The sequence below is a fragment of the Callorhinus ursinus genome, unplaced genomic scaffold (genome assembly GCF_003265705.2).
Source record: "Callorhinus ursinus isolate GAN/ISIS: 27379988/994484 unplaced genomic scaffold, GSC_fseal_2.0 scaffold20, whole genome shotgun sequence".
In the NCBI taxonomy this organism is placed as follows: Eukaryota; Metazoa; Chordata; class Mammalia; order Carnivora; family Otariidae; genus Callorhinus; species Callorhinus ursinus.
The window spans coordinates 27,106,226-27,122,165 of NW_027397082.1; the positions used below are offsets into that span (position 1 = coordinate 27,106,226).

Genomic DNA, 15,940 nt, shown 5'->3' on the forward strand with positions numbered 1-15,940 from the left:
AGTAATTCAATTATTATTTGGGTAGACATGTTTATTTCCTTAGGTTTTTTGGTTTGGGTTAGAATTATCTCACAGACCTATAACCATGGTTAATGTGGATTTAATTCATCTAGCATGAAGTGACCATTTAAAGCTAAAACTCACTTCTGTTTTAATTTCTACCTCATTTTAAAATTTTATGTTATCAAGTGTCCTTAGCCTGCTGAAGAGAAATGGTGTTAACAGGTGAGGTATGAGTCTACTTAAAGATGGGGCTTTTATAAGCGTTTGTTTTGTTTTTCTGTTTTTTGGTTTTTTTTTTTTGCAACTCCTTGCCAGGAGCCTGGGACGCAGTCTGCCCTGCCATCTCTACCTCTCCCATCCTTCTAAGTGGCTCTTTCTCCCTCTTCCGCACAGCTCTGGTGCTAACAACATCAAGGGCTACTATAGTCAGTCATCCTGCCGGTCCTGTCGGCCCTTTTTTGTACATCGATAGGGAAGCCAGGCAATGTTAGCTCCAGAATTTCTCAATGGGAGAATGAGAGAGCATCAACCTATCTGATTTGAGGAGGAAAGAGGAAGAGATTAAACGCATTTGCAGGGTATTTTGAAGGAAGAGTCAAGTAACTTCATTTATCCCTATCAAAGCAGGGAGAACCACTCATGATCCCTACCTCCCACCCCATTGCACCTCTACCGCAGCCAGGCCCAAGCATACTCATGTCCTTGTCAGGGAAGGCCAAGGCCTATGGCTTTAGAAATTTTAAAAAGCACTCTAGTTTTATCTCTTGCATGCCATTCTGCTGCAATATCCTGACCCACACCTGCTATTATATCATTCTGTTTATTAGTTTCATCACACTTATCAGCATCCACAGTTATTTCATATATTTCTTAACTTGATTACTCCTGTCTTTCTTCATTTGACCAGAAAGTCCAGAAGGGCAGACTCCATGTCTGGTTTTGCTCACCAATAATAAAGCTCCACTTATGTATTTCAAATTTGAACAGTAAGACTAAAATCTTTATATTTTATTATGAATTTCATAAGAACTATGTTTTACTCATTCTTTACTTATAGTAAAAACTCACAAAATTGTAGTATTTGTACAAAGTTATTTTAATAAGATATTCTTTTTATTTGCCTAAATCAAGATAAAAAATATTAATGGTGTACTACACTGTCACTTAACATTTCTCACTTTCCTCCTGTCCCATTTGGCCATCTGACTTTTCTATTTCATACTATCTCAAATCACAGTATCATTATATTTGACCCACATTATACATAAGAAAACTGGGTAAGATCAAAGACCCAACCTATGACTGAGGAACATTGCTTCACAGTACTGTTTATTTAATCATTACAAATAGGATACTTTGCAAATGGGATAGTTTTTGCCTACAAGTCCTAATATAAATACAAACAAAATAATAACCAGAAATCCAGGGACCAGAAAGTGCATAAAGATGAGTACTACAGGATCCTCAGGTCTCCACAGACACCGGGTTGACTACCTGACTCCTTCATCATTTACTCTACTATTCTGTACTCCTGCTGATGATAAAGATCCTATTTATGATTCACCACTGTCTTTTAATTCCACTTTGGCCACGTACATTCTCTCTTAGTAAAGGGGCTTGATGACAGCCAAGGATTTTTTTCAGGCTAGGATGACTTGTGTGGTTAAACTGTCACTTACCCCTTTAGACTTTAAACTGCTGTTGCAAACATAAACATAGCCCTTGCTTATAACCTGTTTATACTTCTGGAAGCTTTCGTTTTCCTCCAAAAAAGTGGCATTTAAATTGAGATTTCATTATGTCCCAGAGAAAATTTTCTTTCAGAAAAACAGATATAAAATCTGCATTAGAAAGGCAGAACTGGAGAATCTGGGCTTTCTTCTCATCTTCCAGAGTTGACAGTTTTTGCTGGAGAAATCCAAATATGAAAATAATGCACAAGTGTTAGAAGGAGCAAAACAAAACAGACTGTGGACCATGTCCAGGTACCATGGATGGTATAGCAAGAAACATGGGAGTATAACAGAAAGTCCTTGCCCTAGAGTAGCCACATCCATTGGCCCTTCCTCCAAAATACATCCACAATCCAATCACTCCTCCCAGGCTCCAATCTCACACCTCGTTACTCTGGTTGAAGACTCTATAATCTTTCAGCTGACCTGCAGTGACCGCTGTTGCATAAACCTCCCAAGGACATTCCTGCCTCAAGGCCTTATACTTGCTTTTCCCTCTGTCTAGAATGCTCTTCCCATTTAGCCACAGAGCTCAGTTCCTTCAGGTTTGTGTCCAAATGTCATCAAAGAGGTCAACTCTGACTATGTAAAATAACATCCTATCTACAACCCTTCTTTGTTCCCTTCATAGCATTTATCACTATCTGACATGGCACATGTTTATTATCAGTTTCACCCACTAGAATGTTCAACTTCTTGAGAGCATAGATTTTTGACTATCTTGTTCACTGCTGTATCCTTTCTGTCTGGAATGGATGGTGCCTGGCACACAGTAGGTATTCAATAAATATTTGTTCGATGATATTTAACTGGCAAACGTTCAAGTTAAATAATGATACAGGGCAACAATAAATTAATATTTCAAGATAGTTCATAGTTAATTGCTAATTGAATAGCATAAGCCAGTAATACCCAAAGGTAATATATATCACCATTACTTGGAAAGATTTACACATGCATGAACCTCACCACCACCAAACCTTCTTCTACTGATAGGCCAGGTGAGAAAGAAACCTGATATGAGTTCCACAGATATGATCATATTAGAACGAGATTTTCAAACTTGATCATGCTTCAGAATCACCTAGAAGGCTTACTGAACATGGGTTGCTGGGCCCACTCCCAGAGTTTCTGATTCAGTAATTCTGAACTGGGGCCTGATAATGTGCATTTCTAACAAGTTTCCAGGTGACGCAGAGGCTGCAGGTTTTTTAGTCGAAGGGTACAAAATTTCAGTTAAACAGATGATTAAGTCCTAGAGATCTACTGCACAGAATAGCCTATAGTTAATATTACTGTGTTTTTACTAAAAAGTAAAAACAGTTACTTTACTAGTAACTAAATTACTAACAGGGTAGACTTTAAGTGTTCATGTCACAAAAATAAGAGCAAGGGAGAAAACTTTTGTGGGTAATGGATAGCTTTATGGCATAAATGTGGTGATGGTTTCATGGGTCTATACTTATCCCTAAACTCATCAAGTTGCATACATTGAATATGTACAGTTTTTTTTATATGTCAACCATACCCCTCAATAAAGGATCTAAAAAGGCCAATGAATTAAAGTATGCATACCCAAACAAAACCTGAGAGCAGATCCATTCCTTCAATATAATTTTTTTAAAATAAAAAACTTAAAATAGTTCACTTTTTAAAAACTATAACCAATAACATGTTTATGATTTTTAGAACATTAAAATTAGATAAATGTCAACTATTATATAATACAAGAAAAATTTCATGCCACCGGTATCCCAATGACAAATTCAATCCTGAAAATAAATTCAAAGTTAGGATGATTCTTGGAATACTCGTTTTGAAATGAAAATCTAGATATAAAAACAAGATGTGGTAGTTTTAAAAGAACAAGTGTAACCCATACCTTCTGATGGGTAAAGGACTTAAAGAATACTTACAGGTATGGAGGCATTCCGTCACTGTAGTTGGCTTGATCAGGTACCCTTTACAGATGTAGCAGGTGATATAAGGATTGAAATCTTTCACCAAGTGTTTCCTTTGGGTAGCCATTCGTGGTTAGCTAGGACTGGCTTTAGTAGTTCAGGCAAAGAGGGGTAGTAAGTGGATGAAGTCTGATCCCAGGAGCTGGTGTGGAGTTCCCAACTGGATGTCCTGAGGCATGAGAACTAACATCCAGATTTATCATGAGATCGCTGGTCATCACTCCTTTTGGTGGTTCTGCTTTCCCATATCTGTTTCCACAGTATTTTAAAAAGATAAGAGAAAAAGGTGTCAAATTCCTCATAGTATATTAACAACATATTAGCACCAAGTGTTACATGCTCCAAATTGGGCAAACGGGTAAATAGAACATGTCTCTTACTGTCACATTAATTTGTAAACTTGCTATGATTTAATTCAGGATAATGCCAAATTCATCCAATCCTGGAGCCTTAACTCTCACCTCTATACAGATGACACCCAAAGCGATTAATTCCAGTTTTGATATCTTTACCTCTTCAGTAATGCATTTTAGCTATCTGCTCGACTGCTCTGAGTTCTTGCCAATACAAGTTAAATAATCAAAATTGAAGTCATTGTCCTTTCTACCAATACGCTTCCTTTTTTTTTTTTTTAAGATTTTATTTATTTTATTTATTTGACAGAGAGAGACACAGCGAGAGAGGGAACACAAGCAGGGGGAGTGCAAGAGGGAGAAGCAGGCTTCCTGCCAAGCAGGGAGCCCAGGACCCTGGGATCATGACCTGAGCCGAAGGCAGACACTCAATGACTGAGCCACCCAGGCGCCCCTCTACCAATATGCTTCCTATTTCCATTTTGTACTCCACATCCAGTCAGTGAAATCAGGTTGATGTTCTTTTTCATTTCATCCATAGCCACCCTACTTGAATATGACCTCTCCACCGGCAGTCCATCTTACATTCTACCAGCTTTATTTTATTCTATTACATTTGGGTCCTCTTCTCAGAAGCTGTTAGGGTCTCCTCTTTACAAACAGAAAGACATTTAAATTCCTTAGCTTTCCATATAAGACCTTGCACAGGCTGACCTTAGCATACCCTTCAACACTTTTCTTTAGGCAAACTGAAAGGATCACGCTCTCACAGTCCATTCTGCAGGGTCTATATACCCTCTGTCCAAAAAGCCCTTCTGTCTAAATCCTACCTATATCCTTTGGAAACCCTTCTCCAAAGTTATCCTCAATGTATTCTCTTCTCAGGTCTCAGGTTTAATCCTCTTTTGTTACATTTTCCTTTTGATATATAGTTACATTCATTCTTTATGTCCTCTATTAGACTATACAATCTTTGATAGAAACCAATCACGTTTAGTAAATGTATAACCTGGGCTATGTTACTTATCCTCTCTAAATCTGTTTTTTTTTTAAACTATAAAATAAAAATAAAAGTGCCAGCTCCCTAGAGTGGTGAGGATTAAGTGCAACCATATACATAAAGCTAGCACACAGTAAAAGCTAAACGTCATTATTTTTTTTCCAGAAATGTTTAGCATTGTTGGCTGCTACATGGGGTTGCTAAAGAAAAAATAAAGTTTAAAAGGTTTCTTACAAACAAATGTGTTCTCCGAGAAAACACAGCATTAAAGAAGGTACTCATTTCCTAAGCTAATCCTATAAACAGGAACTTTTCTCCTATCTTAGCTGTTAACTCACAGATATAAAGCAACCAGAGAGGCAAAAGGCATCATTCCATGGACACATCGCCATTAAGAATGTGCACGGAGTAGGTTCTGCGTGGTATCATCCTACCCGCTCAGGAAAGTTGTGCCGAGGGTGTAACACAAAGGGAGCATAAATAACAGCCAAGGGGGTATGGGCTCTGGTCCTTAGCCCTGTATGGCCTTTCAGTAAGGCATCTAATATCCGTGCCTGGGTCTCAGCTTCTCCTCCAGACATCGGGACTAACGGCCCTGCCTTTTCCACAGGTTTGCCAGGAAGCTCCAGAGTTAAGAGAAAGTCTTCTGAAAGAGGAAATGCACGGTCCCGACCTCGGGTGGTATGAAGAGAATAAGGCACAGAGTCCTGTCACTAAGACAGTTAAAGGAAGCAAGTACTTGCAGTGACGGGGTGGCACGGAACTTTTCCGCGTCCTCCGGCGGGATCCGGCGGCACGGCCCTGGGCGGTCCAAGCACAAGTCCGCCCCGCCCGCCCGGCAGGTGCGCGGGCCCAGGCCCGGAGGACGCACTGCTCGGGCCGGGCCGGGGCTACGCGGGGGAAGACGCGCCGCCTCTCCCAGGGCCGAACGCCGGCAGCCCGCCGCCCTCTCCGCGCTCGAGGGCAGGACGCGGCTCCGAAGCCCCCAGATCCACCCCCGGCCACCCCCGACCCCAAGGGGCTCTCCCAGCTCCAGGCAAGGCCGGCCGCGGCAGGTGCTTGGAGGTGCCGCTCCCGCCCGGGGCGCAAACTTGGGCGGGGAGCGCGGGGGCGGCCGGGGCCCCTCCGCCGCCTCACAAGCCCGCTCGGTACCTACCCCGCGGCCGCCGCCGCCGCCGCCGCCACCGCCGCTCCTCACCCGCCAGCGCGCCGGCCTCAGAGCGAAGGAAAGTGAAAGAGAAACAGCGCCCGCCGCGGCCTGGCCGGTCCCCGCGCCCCGTCCGCCCTCCCCCTGCAGGCGGGAGCGCGCCGGCTCCGCGGGGCCACTCGGCTCGGGCCCGATAGGGCGCGGCGGGCCTCGGGGCCCAGGGCCGGTGCCGCCTCCAAGGGCAACTCCACCCACTTCCAACCGCCGGCGCCGCCGGCCGGCCACGCCCCCGGCGCCACGCCCGCAGGCCACGCCCGCCTGCCCGCGCTCCTCGCAGGTGCCTTGGCCGCCCCGCCCGCCCCGCTGCCGTGGCTTCAGGGCGACACGTAGCCTTGGCCAAATTTTATCTCGGTTCTTCTCCTCACCACCACCCCTCCCAGTTGTTTCCATCATAACAATGTCTGGTACATTTTCCCTGGTGGATTTAAAAGCAACGGTCAGTGTTGATAATGAGTCACCCTGAGAAACTGCTCAGCTGCGTCTTCCCCAAGCTAGTCCCATCTGCGCACAGCAGGGACGAAGACATTCCTTGATTTGCACCTTATGTAAAAATCACTAACAAACTTGCTACTATGGGGTGGGTATCGTTGACAACTGTAAGCAAGCAGGAGCGTGGTGGGGGTGGGGGTATTAGTAGAAAGGTAAAGAGTTACTACTATTTGCAAGGTTCAAAACAAAACACCCCAGTTCTCTTTCTAGTGGCTCTGAGATCTACAACAGACCATTCACTGCTAAAGATTTATTCAAAAGCATGCATTAAAGGATTCCTTAACGTCATTCAATCCTATTCTACTGCATTCCCAAAACTTACAAATTTCTACCACAACCACTATTTTGCTAAACATTAAATCAGACCTGGTTCTTTGCTTCTTAGAAGACTGCAATCAAGTAATCCTAGGGTAGCAGGCAAATCAGTGTGGTCTCCACCAATAAAACAAAAGTTAAAACAAACATCCCAAAGGGAATCAGTAAAGGGTGGTTTCAATTTATGTATTAGAAGAAAATGTGTTGTAATTACATCATCTTTGCTTCTGTAGAAGTGAGAGCAGTGGGGGCTGGGGAACTGACAGTACTGGGGGGGGGGTGGGGGACTGGTGCAAGGTATTTATCTCCTGTTGACAGGAGTCACGGTCCTTATTATCAGAGGGATAGATTGTGGAGATGGTTCTAGTGGTAAACCAACAAACCCAACAACCACTAGTCCAGCAAACATACAGGTGTTCCAAGATCTATTTCAAATCTGAATACATCAAAGAAGTAGAGAAAGACAGCTTTTAAAAAAATATCCAATTTACACTTAAACTTATGTAGAGGGGACATAACATTTAAAAAATACCATTGCTAATATCACAGCAAGAGCAATACATTTTCTCAAACAGCTTTCAAGGACCACATTTTTATAGTCCTTATAAGAACCATTTTGCAAAAGCATACATGCCGATTTCTAAGCTAGGATTGGCTTCAATAAGTCAAGTAATCACAATGAGCACAGAAAACAAGTTTGGTTAAATGACTTTATAGGTGAAGGGTAATTTCGGATCTTTCATCTGGGAGACAAAACAGATCAATATGTGCAAAGTCACCCTGTTTCAAACAATGGAAGACACTACTGTATATACTATTATAAATTGTCATTTTCCTATTTTGCATCTGAACCTCTTTTAAATATATTTTAAAGAATAACACTTAACGAAGGGGGGGCTTAAATGTAAGTGGGGCTAATCAGCCTTCCCTGAGGAAATGAGCTTGAGGATGGATATTAGGAAGGCTTTCCTTAGTAATGGAAGGAGGGGTGAGGACTATGCTAGAGCAGCACCTGAGGACAGGTGCAGAGGTGGCATTGCTATAACCGAAACTGCAAATGGTGGACTTGGGGGTGGGAGAGAGAATTACAACCTTTGCAGGGAAATGTGTGCCTCGTGTCCTCAGAGGTAGCACAATCTGTAGTAAAATGTTCAGTGGTTTCTCCTTTTCCTTCTTCAGCAACCACCCCAGCTGGGAATGCTTTCCAGTAACTCACCTTTTAGCCCTTTGGTTCTGACAGTGGGGCTGCAACAACCCATCGAAGCCTGAATCTGGGAGGGTGGCTCTGATAACAAATCTCAAGTACGAGTGGGACCCTCAAATAAACAAAGGCCTGGAAGCAACTGGATATACAGGACTCAGAAAAAAAAAAGGCAGATAAAAGAATCATCGCTGGGATCCCCCTTATCACGAATCTACTTCAGCCTTCTCATTTTACAAATGTAGAAAGCAAGATCCTGAGAAGTGGCAAATTCATAATCACAGACCTGCTTTTGGTAAAGCCAAGACCAAAACAAAGGTACCAGTTCCATATCATTTACGCTTCTCAAGGGAACTTCATAAGTCCAAGATTTTAAGGGAGGTTTGGTAAGAAACAAATTAACTTGAAAGAAAATAAGGAACAAAGGGAGAGAAGAATGGGTGAAGGGAGAGAGGGAAATAACTGCCCATATGGTATTTAGGAGGGAACTGCCACTGGTGAGTTCCTACCAAAGAAGCATAATCCCAAAGCAATAACTGGTTTCATTTGATCATTGATCCAGACTCTCCCAGGGAACCACAAATGGCTCTTGATAACCCTTGAAACTACTTGGAACTACCTGTATACCTAACACTTTCATTACTTTATAGTTTGTCTAGATTTTTATTTCAGTTAAGGCTGGGTAATGGATGGATAATTCTATACTGAAAAGTTCACATTCTGTCCTTGGCTAATAAATATATTATCAATGAACTGATGTTCAATAGCATAATGCTTAAAAATAGGGTTAGAACTTTACATTTCCCCTGGGATATTAAATGGGATGGCTTTTTCATTATTGTAAATTAGTTTATATACCTCAGTATGCTATTTAATCTTTTTATATAGAATATCTCTAACATAAAACTATCCTCTGTAATCTAAAGTCTTCCTAGAGAGATTTTAGAAAATATTAAAATTTAAAGTGTCCCCCTGGGCCCAAATGTATTTATTTTATAGCCATGGATATTACAGCTCAAAATCTATGACTACCTAAAATCCATGATGGAGGAATGAGAAGGGAACAGAACCGAAGAACCTCTAATCAACCTCAGCCTTTTCTCTTTTTCTCTTAATGCTCCCCTCCCCTGCAATCAATAATTCTCAAAGACAATGTCTCTTGAATCCTTCCATTTAACCTACTCTGGTTGAGATTACTATCATCTCTACCCCCCATTACTTCAATGAATTCTTAGCTAAAGCTCTTATCTGTCAAACCATTCCCCACAGCATAGCCAGAGGACTAACTACAAATTGGATCAAGCTGCTCCCCAGCTTAAAAAAACCCTGTTTTTAGCTAACACCCAAACACTTAATAAGCCCATTACAGATCCCCATCACTTCTACAGCCTCTCCCTTGAACTCTATGCTGTAGCCCTAATGAACATTTTTACCCTCTAGCTGGAGAGATGGGTCTTCTTTCCTTCAAATGAGCATCCTGTCCCAATTCCCTCACCCCTCCCCACCCTTGCTAAATCTGGTCAACTCTTGTTTATCCTTCAGGTATCAGACGATATCAAAGGCTACCTTCCCAGACACCTTGATGGTGTTGAAGAGCTTCCTTGATATACAGATACCACATACATACATTACAACTCAACTTATCTCTCAAGGCCCACATCACACTGTCTTGAATTAACTGGTTAACCTCCTACTAGTGTGTAAGCCCAGGGGACCCATTGCTTGATTGTGCTTCACGAGCAGAATGGATGGCAAAATGGTAAGCGTTCAAATAAATACTGACTGAAAAGCTGAATATTTGCACACACTCTAAGACATATTCTGTGTATTCTTTCTCTGGTTTCTTCTTGGGGGGATTTTTCCAAAGATATGTTAGGCATAATCCTTGCCATCTAAGACTACTAATTAAAATCACAACAGGGAATAGAGACTTATCCACAAGAAACAATTATGGAGCAATACACCAAATTTATCAATAAAGTTTTTTTATCAAAAAACTCCAGCAGAAAGAAGGAGTGCTATTGGTGGTCAAGAAATCAGTCCTGCATGCTTAAGACTCTGCCAGTAATAAAGGCTGCAAGGCAAAATACTAAAAGCTATGGATATGAAAAATAAATGAGAAAGCCAGAAAAAAAAAAAAAAGAGAAATTAAGTCAATATACCTAAAAGTGAGTACAGACAAATAGCGTTAGGTATAGGGACAAGATTAGTCTATGAAAGACTGTGCAACTAGCTAAATAAATATTTTAAAGTGCCTTAAATACATTATGCTAAAAAGACAGACTAACAAAACTTGTTTTTTCCCCCCTCTTTTGAGAGGCAGAAAAAACTAGCTGTATTTTCTTAACTGCGATTTCAACAGTTGGCTGGAGCAAGTTCCATTTATACTGGAAGAACAGAGAATGTAACTAAAATAGGTACAGACTATAAGAAAAAACTGCATTTACTCCAATCATCAGGGCTATGGATACTTTAAAACATGACAAAACCACAATTGTTATTTTGGGAGTTCAGATTAAATCCTTCAGGATCACCAATGGACAAATGACTGACATGCAGAAACTAAGAATAGTTCATCAAATCTGAATGTAGACAATTCTAAGTTAGGAGTGATTATAGAAAAGTTAGGGAAAAAAACCCTACCAAAAAGATGATATGAAATTCAAATGGGGCAAATGCAATATAAAAATTTTGTGACATAAACATTCAAATACCAGAGGAGTCTAGGCACATGATTTGAAAAAGTCCTCATTTTACAGGTAGCTGTGGTTTAGAGGAAGGGACACTGGACCTAGCAAGAGAACCTGGTTTTCAGTCAGGGCGAGTCACATAACTTCCCTTGGCTTCATTTTCTTCCTATGAAAACTGAGACTAGTGTTACCTTAATCACTGATCTTTTCTTTCTATATTTGTGTGTTATTATAATGAACATATAGAAGATTAAGTAAGAGGATAAGTGAAAAAGTGTTTTTTAAATTATAAACTGTAAAGGACTGTAAAAATATAAGGTATAAGTGGCAATCTCACGGACCACCAGCAGTTGAATAGTACCTGGTAATCCTGTACCAGCCAGTAGAGGTCCTGGATGCTGAGATAGTTTACAGGATGAATGAGACACTCCAGGCAAGGCAATGGATCTAGGACATAGTATCAAGTAAGACATACAATGGTCACAAAGTATTTCTTCCTCTGAACTCAATATTTATCACACCCAATTTTTAAAAACAAGATGGGAAAGCCTAAATATTTCACACTAAGCAATTCAAAGACACACAAAGAAAACTAATTCCCCCCAAATGTGTAATAATTTGGGTTAGTTCAACATTGCAGAAATGTGTGTTAAATCTTTATTTACTCCTCTCCAATGAAGGCGTAGCAGAAACATAATGTTTTCCATTAAAATGCAAAATCTCCAGGCGGGGTCACAGTCAAGTCCTCATGAGCCATCTCTTGAGTTATGGGTTCCTAGCTCACCAGGATTAGTAGACTTCTTAGTCCAAAGGAAGGGAGAAGGCCAGGGAAGGACAGGAGGCTTTAGTTATGACTTTACACTTTAGCAGGATATTAACTGTAACACGTTGCTGGTTGGGAGGTGGGGGAAGCAGCAGGAGGAAGGAAAGTGTAACTGAAAGAGAAGGAAAGCAAACCACCAAAGACAACCTTCTCTCTTGTACTTCACAATTCTGTCTTGGACCAAAAACAAAACAAAACAAAACAAAACAAAAAAACACCCTTGAAAACAAAAAGCAAATTAGTGTGTTCATACTGTCTTCAACTATTCAGACTTAATGACTAAGATACTGATTACTTTGTGTCCAGGTTTGCAGGAAAACTAAGAGAACACTGGCCTAAATGAAACCAGGGCAACATTAGCTATAAGGCAGATACTCTTAATTCTTGGCCTTCAGGGTGATAAACCCTACAGAAGTTTCAGAAGCTATGATAACTTGTCTGCCATAGTTCAAGAAGAAAGAAACAACCTTTGTCTTCAATGGTTTCTTCATTTGTGTCTGTTGAAAGGGGTTATCCTAGCTCACTGGAAAAGCTCCCACCACTTATCAAAACCTCCTAATAGCTTCTTGATGAGAAGCTGAAAAAAGCACTAGCATCCAAGCATCTTAGACTAGATGATGAAGAATATAAGATGGTTCATAGAAAAGTGGTTACCAGCAAGAGCTCCATGATTTATCATTACTGCTGTATCCCTTGAATCAATTCTAAAACATAACAGGATCTCATTAAATATTTGTTGCAATAAATGAATGAACAGATGAACAAGTGAAAAAATGAAATCTGACTTTGCAGTCAAGACTGTCAGCATTCAAATTCTGGTACAATCTCTCTCTCTTTTTTTTTTAAAGATTGTATTTATTTGAGAAAGAAAGAGAGCATATGAGAGAGAGAGAGATTGAGATCAGGAGCGGGGGGGAGGGGCAGAAGGGAGAAGCAGGAACACCCCCCCTCCCCCCGCCGACCCCATGCGGGACTTGATCCCAGGACCCTGGAGCCATGACCTGAGCCGAAGGCAGACGCTTATCCCACTGAGCCACCCAGATGCCCCGGGCACAATCTCTTACTGGCTATATGTCATAGGGCAAAGAACTATTCTGTGTCTCAGTTTCCTCATCATTTAAATGTATATAATAAAAGTACATATTTCAGGAGTTTTTAAGGGGATTGTAGGAGATAATACCAGCAATGTACTTAGTACACAGTAGGAAAACAAACACTGAATTAATTTTAAGAATTTCGTATCTGTACCCTTCCCTACTATTTGGACAAAACAGCAATAAAACAGAAGACATAATTTAAGACCTAATGACAAACAAATACTTAGGACAAATGCCTTAGTATGATCTACTTGCTCTGAGGATGTATGTGGAAGCAACACTTAGTCACCTAACTTTGCTGCCAGTTGCCCTTCCTTGCCCTATTAGAATTTTAAAATGAGGTTACTCTCCAAGTGGCAAATGAGTAAAATATGAAAATCACAACTTAAATTACTCAAGATGAAATCAAGAAATAGGATGTACACCGAAGTCTAAAGAGTTTTATGAACACTCAAAATTCCAATTGAGTGACCTGGGTATAGTCTTAGGGAGGCAGAACTGAAATGTGACAGTTAGTAAACTAAAACATAATCAATTATATTTTACCCCATCTGGAGTAGCTTCATGTAAATAGAAAAAGAATGATGAGCAAAGGGCAAGATGTGAGCTGTGCATAGGCAGCATTGTCTAGGACAGGGAGACACTGATTTTGGCAAACTTTGAACTAGTCACCAGAGAAGTATGCTCTGATCCTACCCATCAGTGGTTCATGAGACCTGGATTATCATCCTTCACCTTTGACTCTGATTCCAATGCCCACAAAGTTACTATCTGAGTATTCATTTGTGTTCCCTTATGCCCAAATGCTGGAAGCAAATACCTAAACTGCAAAATTTATATTTGTGACTATTCTACTACAAATTTTAAGATCTTTCGTTTTTACTATTGCTAATACCATGACACTGTATTGAATTATTTAGAGAAAGATACTAAAATGCACCATTTTAAGAGCTGAGGACATTAAAGTTGATCAGCTTACTTTGGGCCAAGTCAAGTGGTAAATAAGTCAGGGATAAGAATTTTCTTGTTTCTGTAAAGCACATTTCCTTCAATTAAAAAAAGTTATGGATAAGCTTGTTACAAAAGGACAACTACTGTATGATTCCACTCATATGAAGTATCTAGAGTAGTCAAATTCATAGAGACAAAAAGTACAATGGTGGTTGCCAGGGACTAGGGGGGGAGGAGGAGTGGAGAGTTAGGTTAATGGGTACAGAGGTTCAGTTTGGGAAGGTGAAAAAGTTCTGAAGATAGATGGTGGAGATGATTGTACAACAACATGAATGTATTTAATGCCACGGAACTATACACTTAAACATGGTTAACATGGTAAAATTTCTGTTATGTATATGTTGCCATGATAAAAAAATGTTATGGGAAACATCTTCCTTTTTTAAAAAGGAAAAGAAAATCACAGCAAACAGTTAAGACCATTGGCAAAGCACTTCATGAGCCCTGGTCTACCCATCTAGAGCATTGTTTTAGACTTGGGTTACATAATCTCTAATGGCCCTTAAAGTTCTTCAATTATATGGCTGTACAATTTGGAAGCATTACCTAGAGCAAGGGTTGGCAAAATTTATCTGTAATGGGTTAGATGGTAAACATTTCAGGCTTTGTGGACTATATGGTTTCTGTTGTAACTCCACTCTGCTCTTATAGGGTAAATCTGCCAAAAACAACACATAAACAAATGGATATAGCTGTGTTCCAATAAAACTTTTCTTAAGAAACAGGCAGCAAACCAGATTTGGCCCTTAGGCTATTGTTTGCCAATTCCTGATCTAGAGCATATCTCTGTGAACATGTATAGACGATACCAATTAAAAACTTTCCTGTGTCCCAGGGTTGAAAACTTCTACAATTCCAATAAGCTCTTGTCAGTGTAACACCGTAACTTTATGATTTCTATTTTCCAGGCAATGAGTAGAATAGAGTGGCTTAACTAGTAAAAGGTGGTGGTGGTACCACCACCATCATCATCACCACCACCACCACCACCACTACCACCATCATCATCAAATAGCTCAGAGAGTTAGAAACTATCTCTATGTTTTGTAAAGGGTTGCCACAATCTGATCTGTTTCCTATGTCACAACAGAGAAAGTCTACCAACAAAGATAAAAAGGAATTTTAAATAAAAACATTCTCTCCTGTTTGCTGAAGAACGGACTTAGTCTCTCACCTCCGACTTCAACACACCATATAGTCCTAGTGGCATTTAAAGAGAAAGTATTTCCCCATTCCATCTGGGATTCTAGAGTGCTGATCTACGAGAAAACACAGGGCTTCAAGGGGGTAAGCTATCTGCTTACATACTTGGAGATAGCACCACAAGCTGGCCTGACCTGGGAAAGTCATGCTGGAATATGTGTATATGTCACCTCCAGTCTTCCTGTGGCCAGCTTCAGCAGCCTGGATTCTGGTCTGAGAAGAGGCCATGAAGGGCAGGGTGGTAAGGGTTCCCCACCCTGTTTCCTTTGAAGAATAGCAGCTCCAACAAGAGAGGGCATATTTAAAATGAGGATACTAGAGCTGTGGGAACTAGATCTGGTCTGACAGCCTGAGGAGAAGGAGGGATGCTTCTATTCCCATGATGTAGCTGATAGGTCGTAATGATATTCTTCCCTCCCAGCTTTCTGGATAACTGTTATAGGCAAATCAAGAAGAATCTGCGGGAAGGGTAAAAGAGTTTCAAAGTACTTTTCACATAATTCATCATAACTGAGGTCCATTCACTACTATACTGCTGAATTACAAAAGAAAAGGCTTTAGTATTAGATCATTTGAATATTGGCATTTTAATTTACTAAATTAAGAAAACTGCAGAAAAATCCAAAGAAGAGAGGTAATTACATGTACTTGTGCTTTTAAAAGGTAAGTTTTGTCAAGAATTGTTGTTCTTGATTTGAACAACTTACAGTGATACTTCATTTCCTAAAAATTTTAGAAGGATGATGCTTATCACAAATACTGACAAGGAAGTTAATTGGAACTTGATAATTATAAATTAGTAGATCACTGTTTCCTTTATAGTATTTCCTGAACAATTTATTCTTTAATCATTT

At 40.5% G+C, this 15,940-nt stretch overlaps 1 protein-coding gene across 5 annotated transcripts in view; it reads right to left on the reverse strand.

Moving 5' to 3' along the window:
- The window catches only part of PCGF5 (polycomb group ring finger 5), a 113,906-nt gene that overhangs the window by 58,514 nt on the left and 39,452 nt on the right, over nucleotides 1–15,940 (reverse strand). Inside the window, exons 2-3 of one of the 5 annotated variants that reach the window (XM_073904454.1) lie at nucleotides 11,314–11,399; nucleotides 3,653–3,946 (exon numbers count right to left, since the gene is read on the reverse strand). In XM_073904454.1, the coding sequence (XP_073760555.1) occupies nucleotides 3,653–3,764 (112 nt within the window). In that variant the 5' untranslated portion in view covers nucleotides 3,765–3,946; nucleotides 11,314–11,399. Of the gene's footprint in view, nucleotides 1–3,652; nucleotides 3,947–6,206; nucleotides 6,616–11,313; nucleotides 11,400–15,940 lie in introns of those variants that run through there. The other 4 variants (XM_073904455.1, XM_025880614.2, XM_025880611.2 and 1 more) reach the window with 4 other exon arrangements.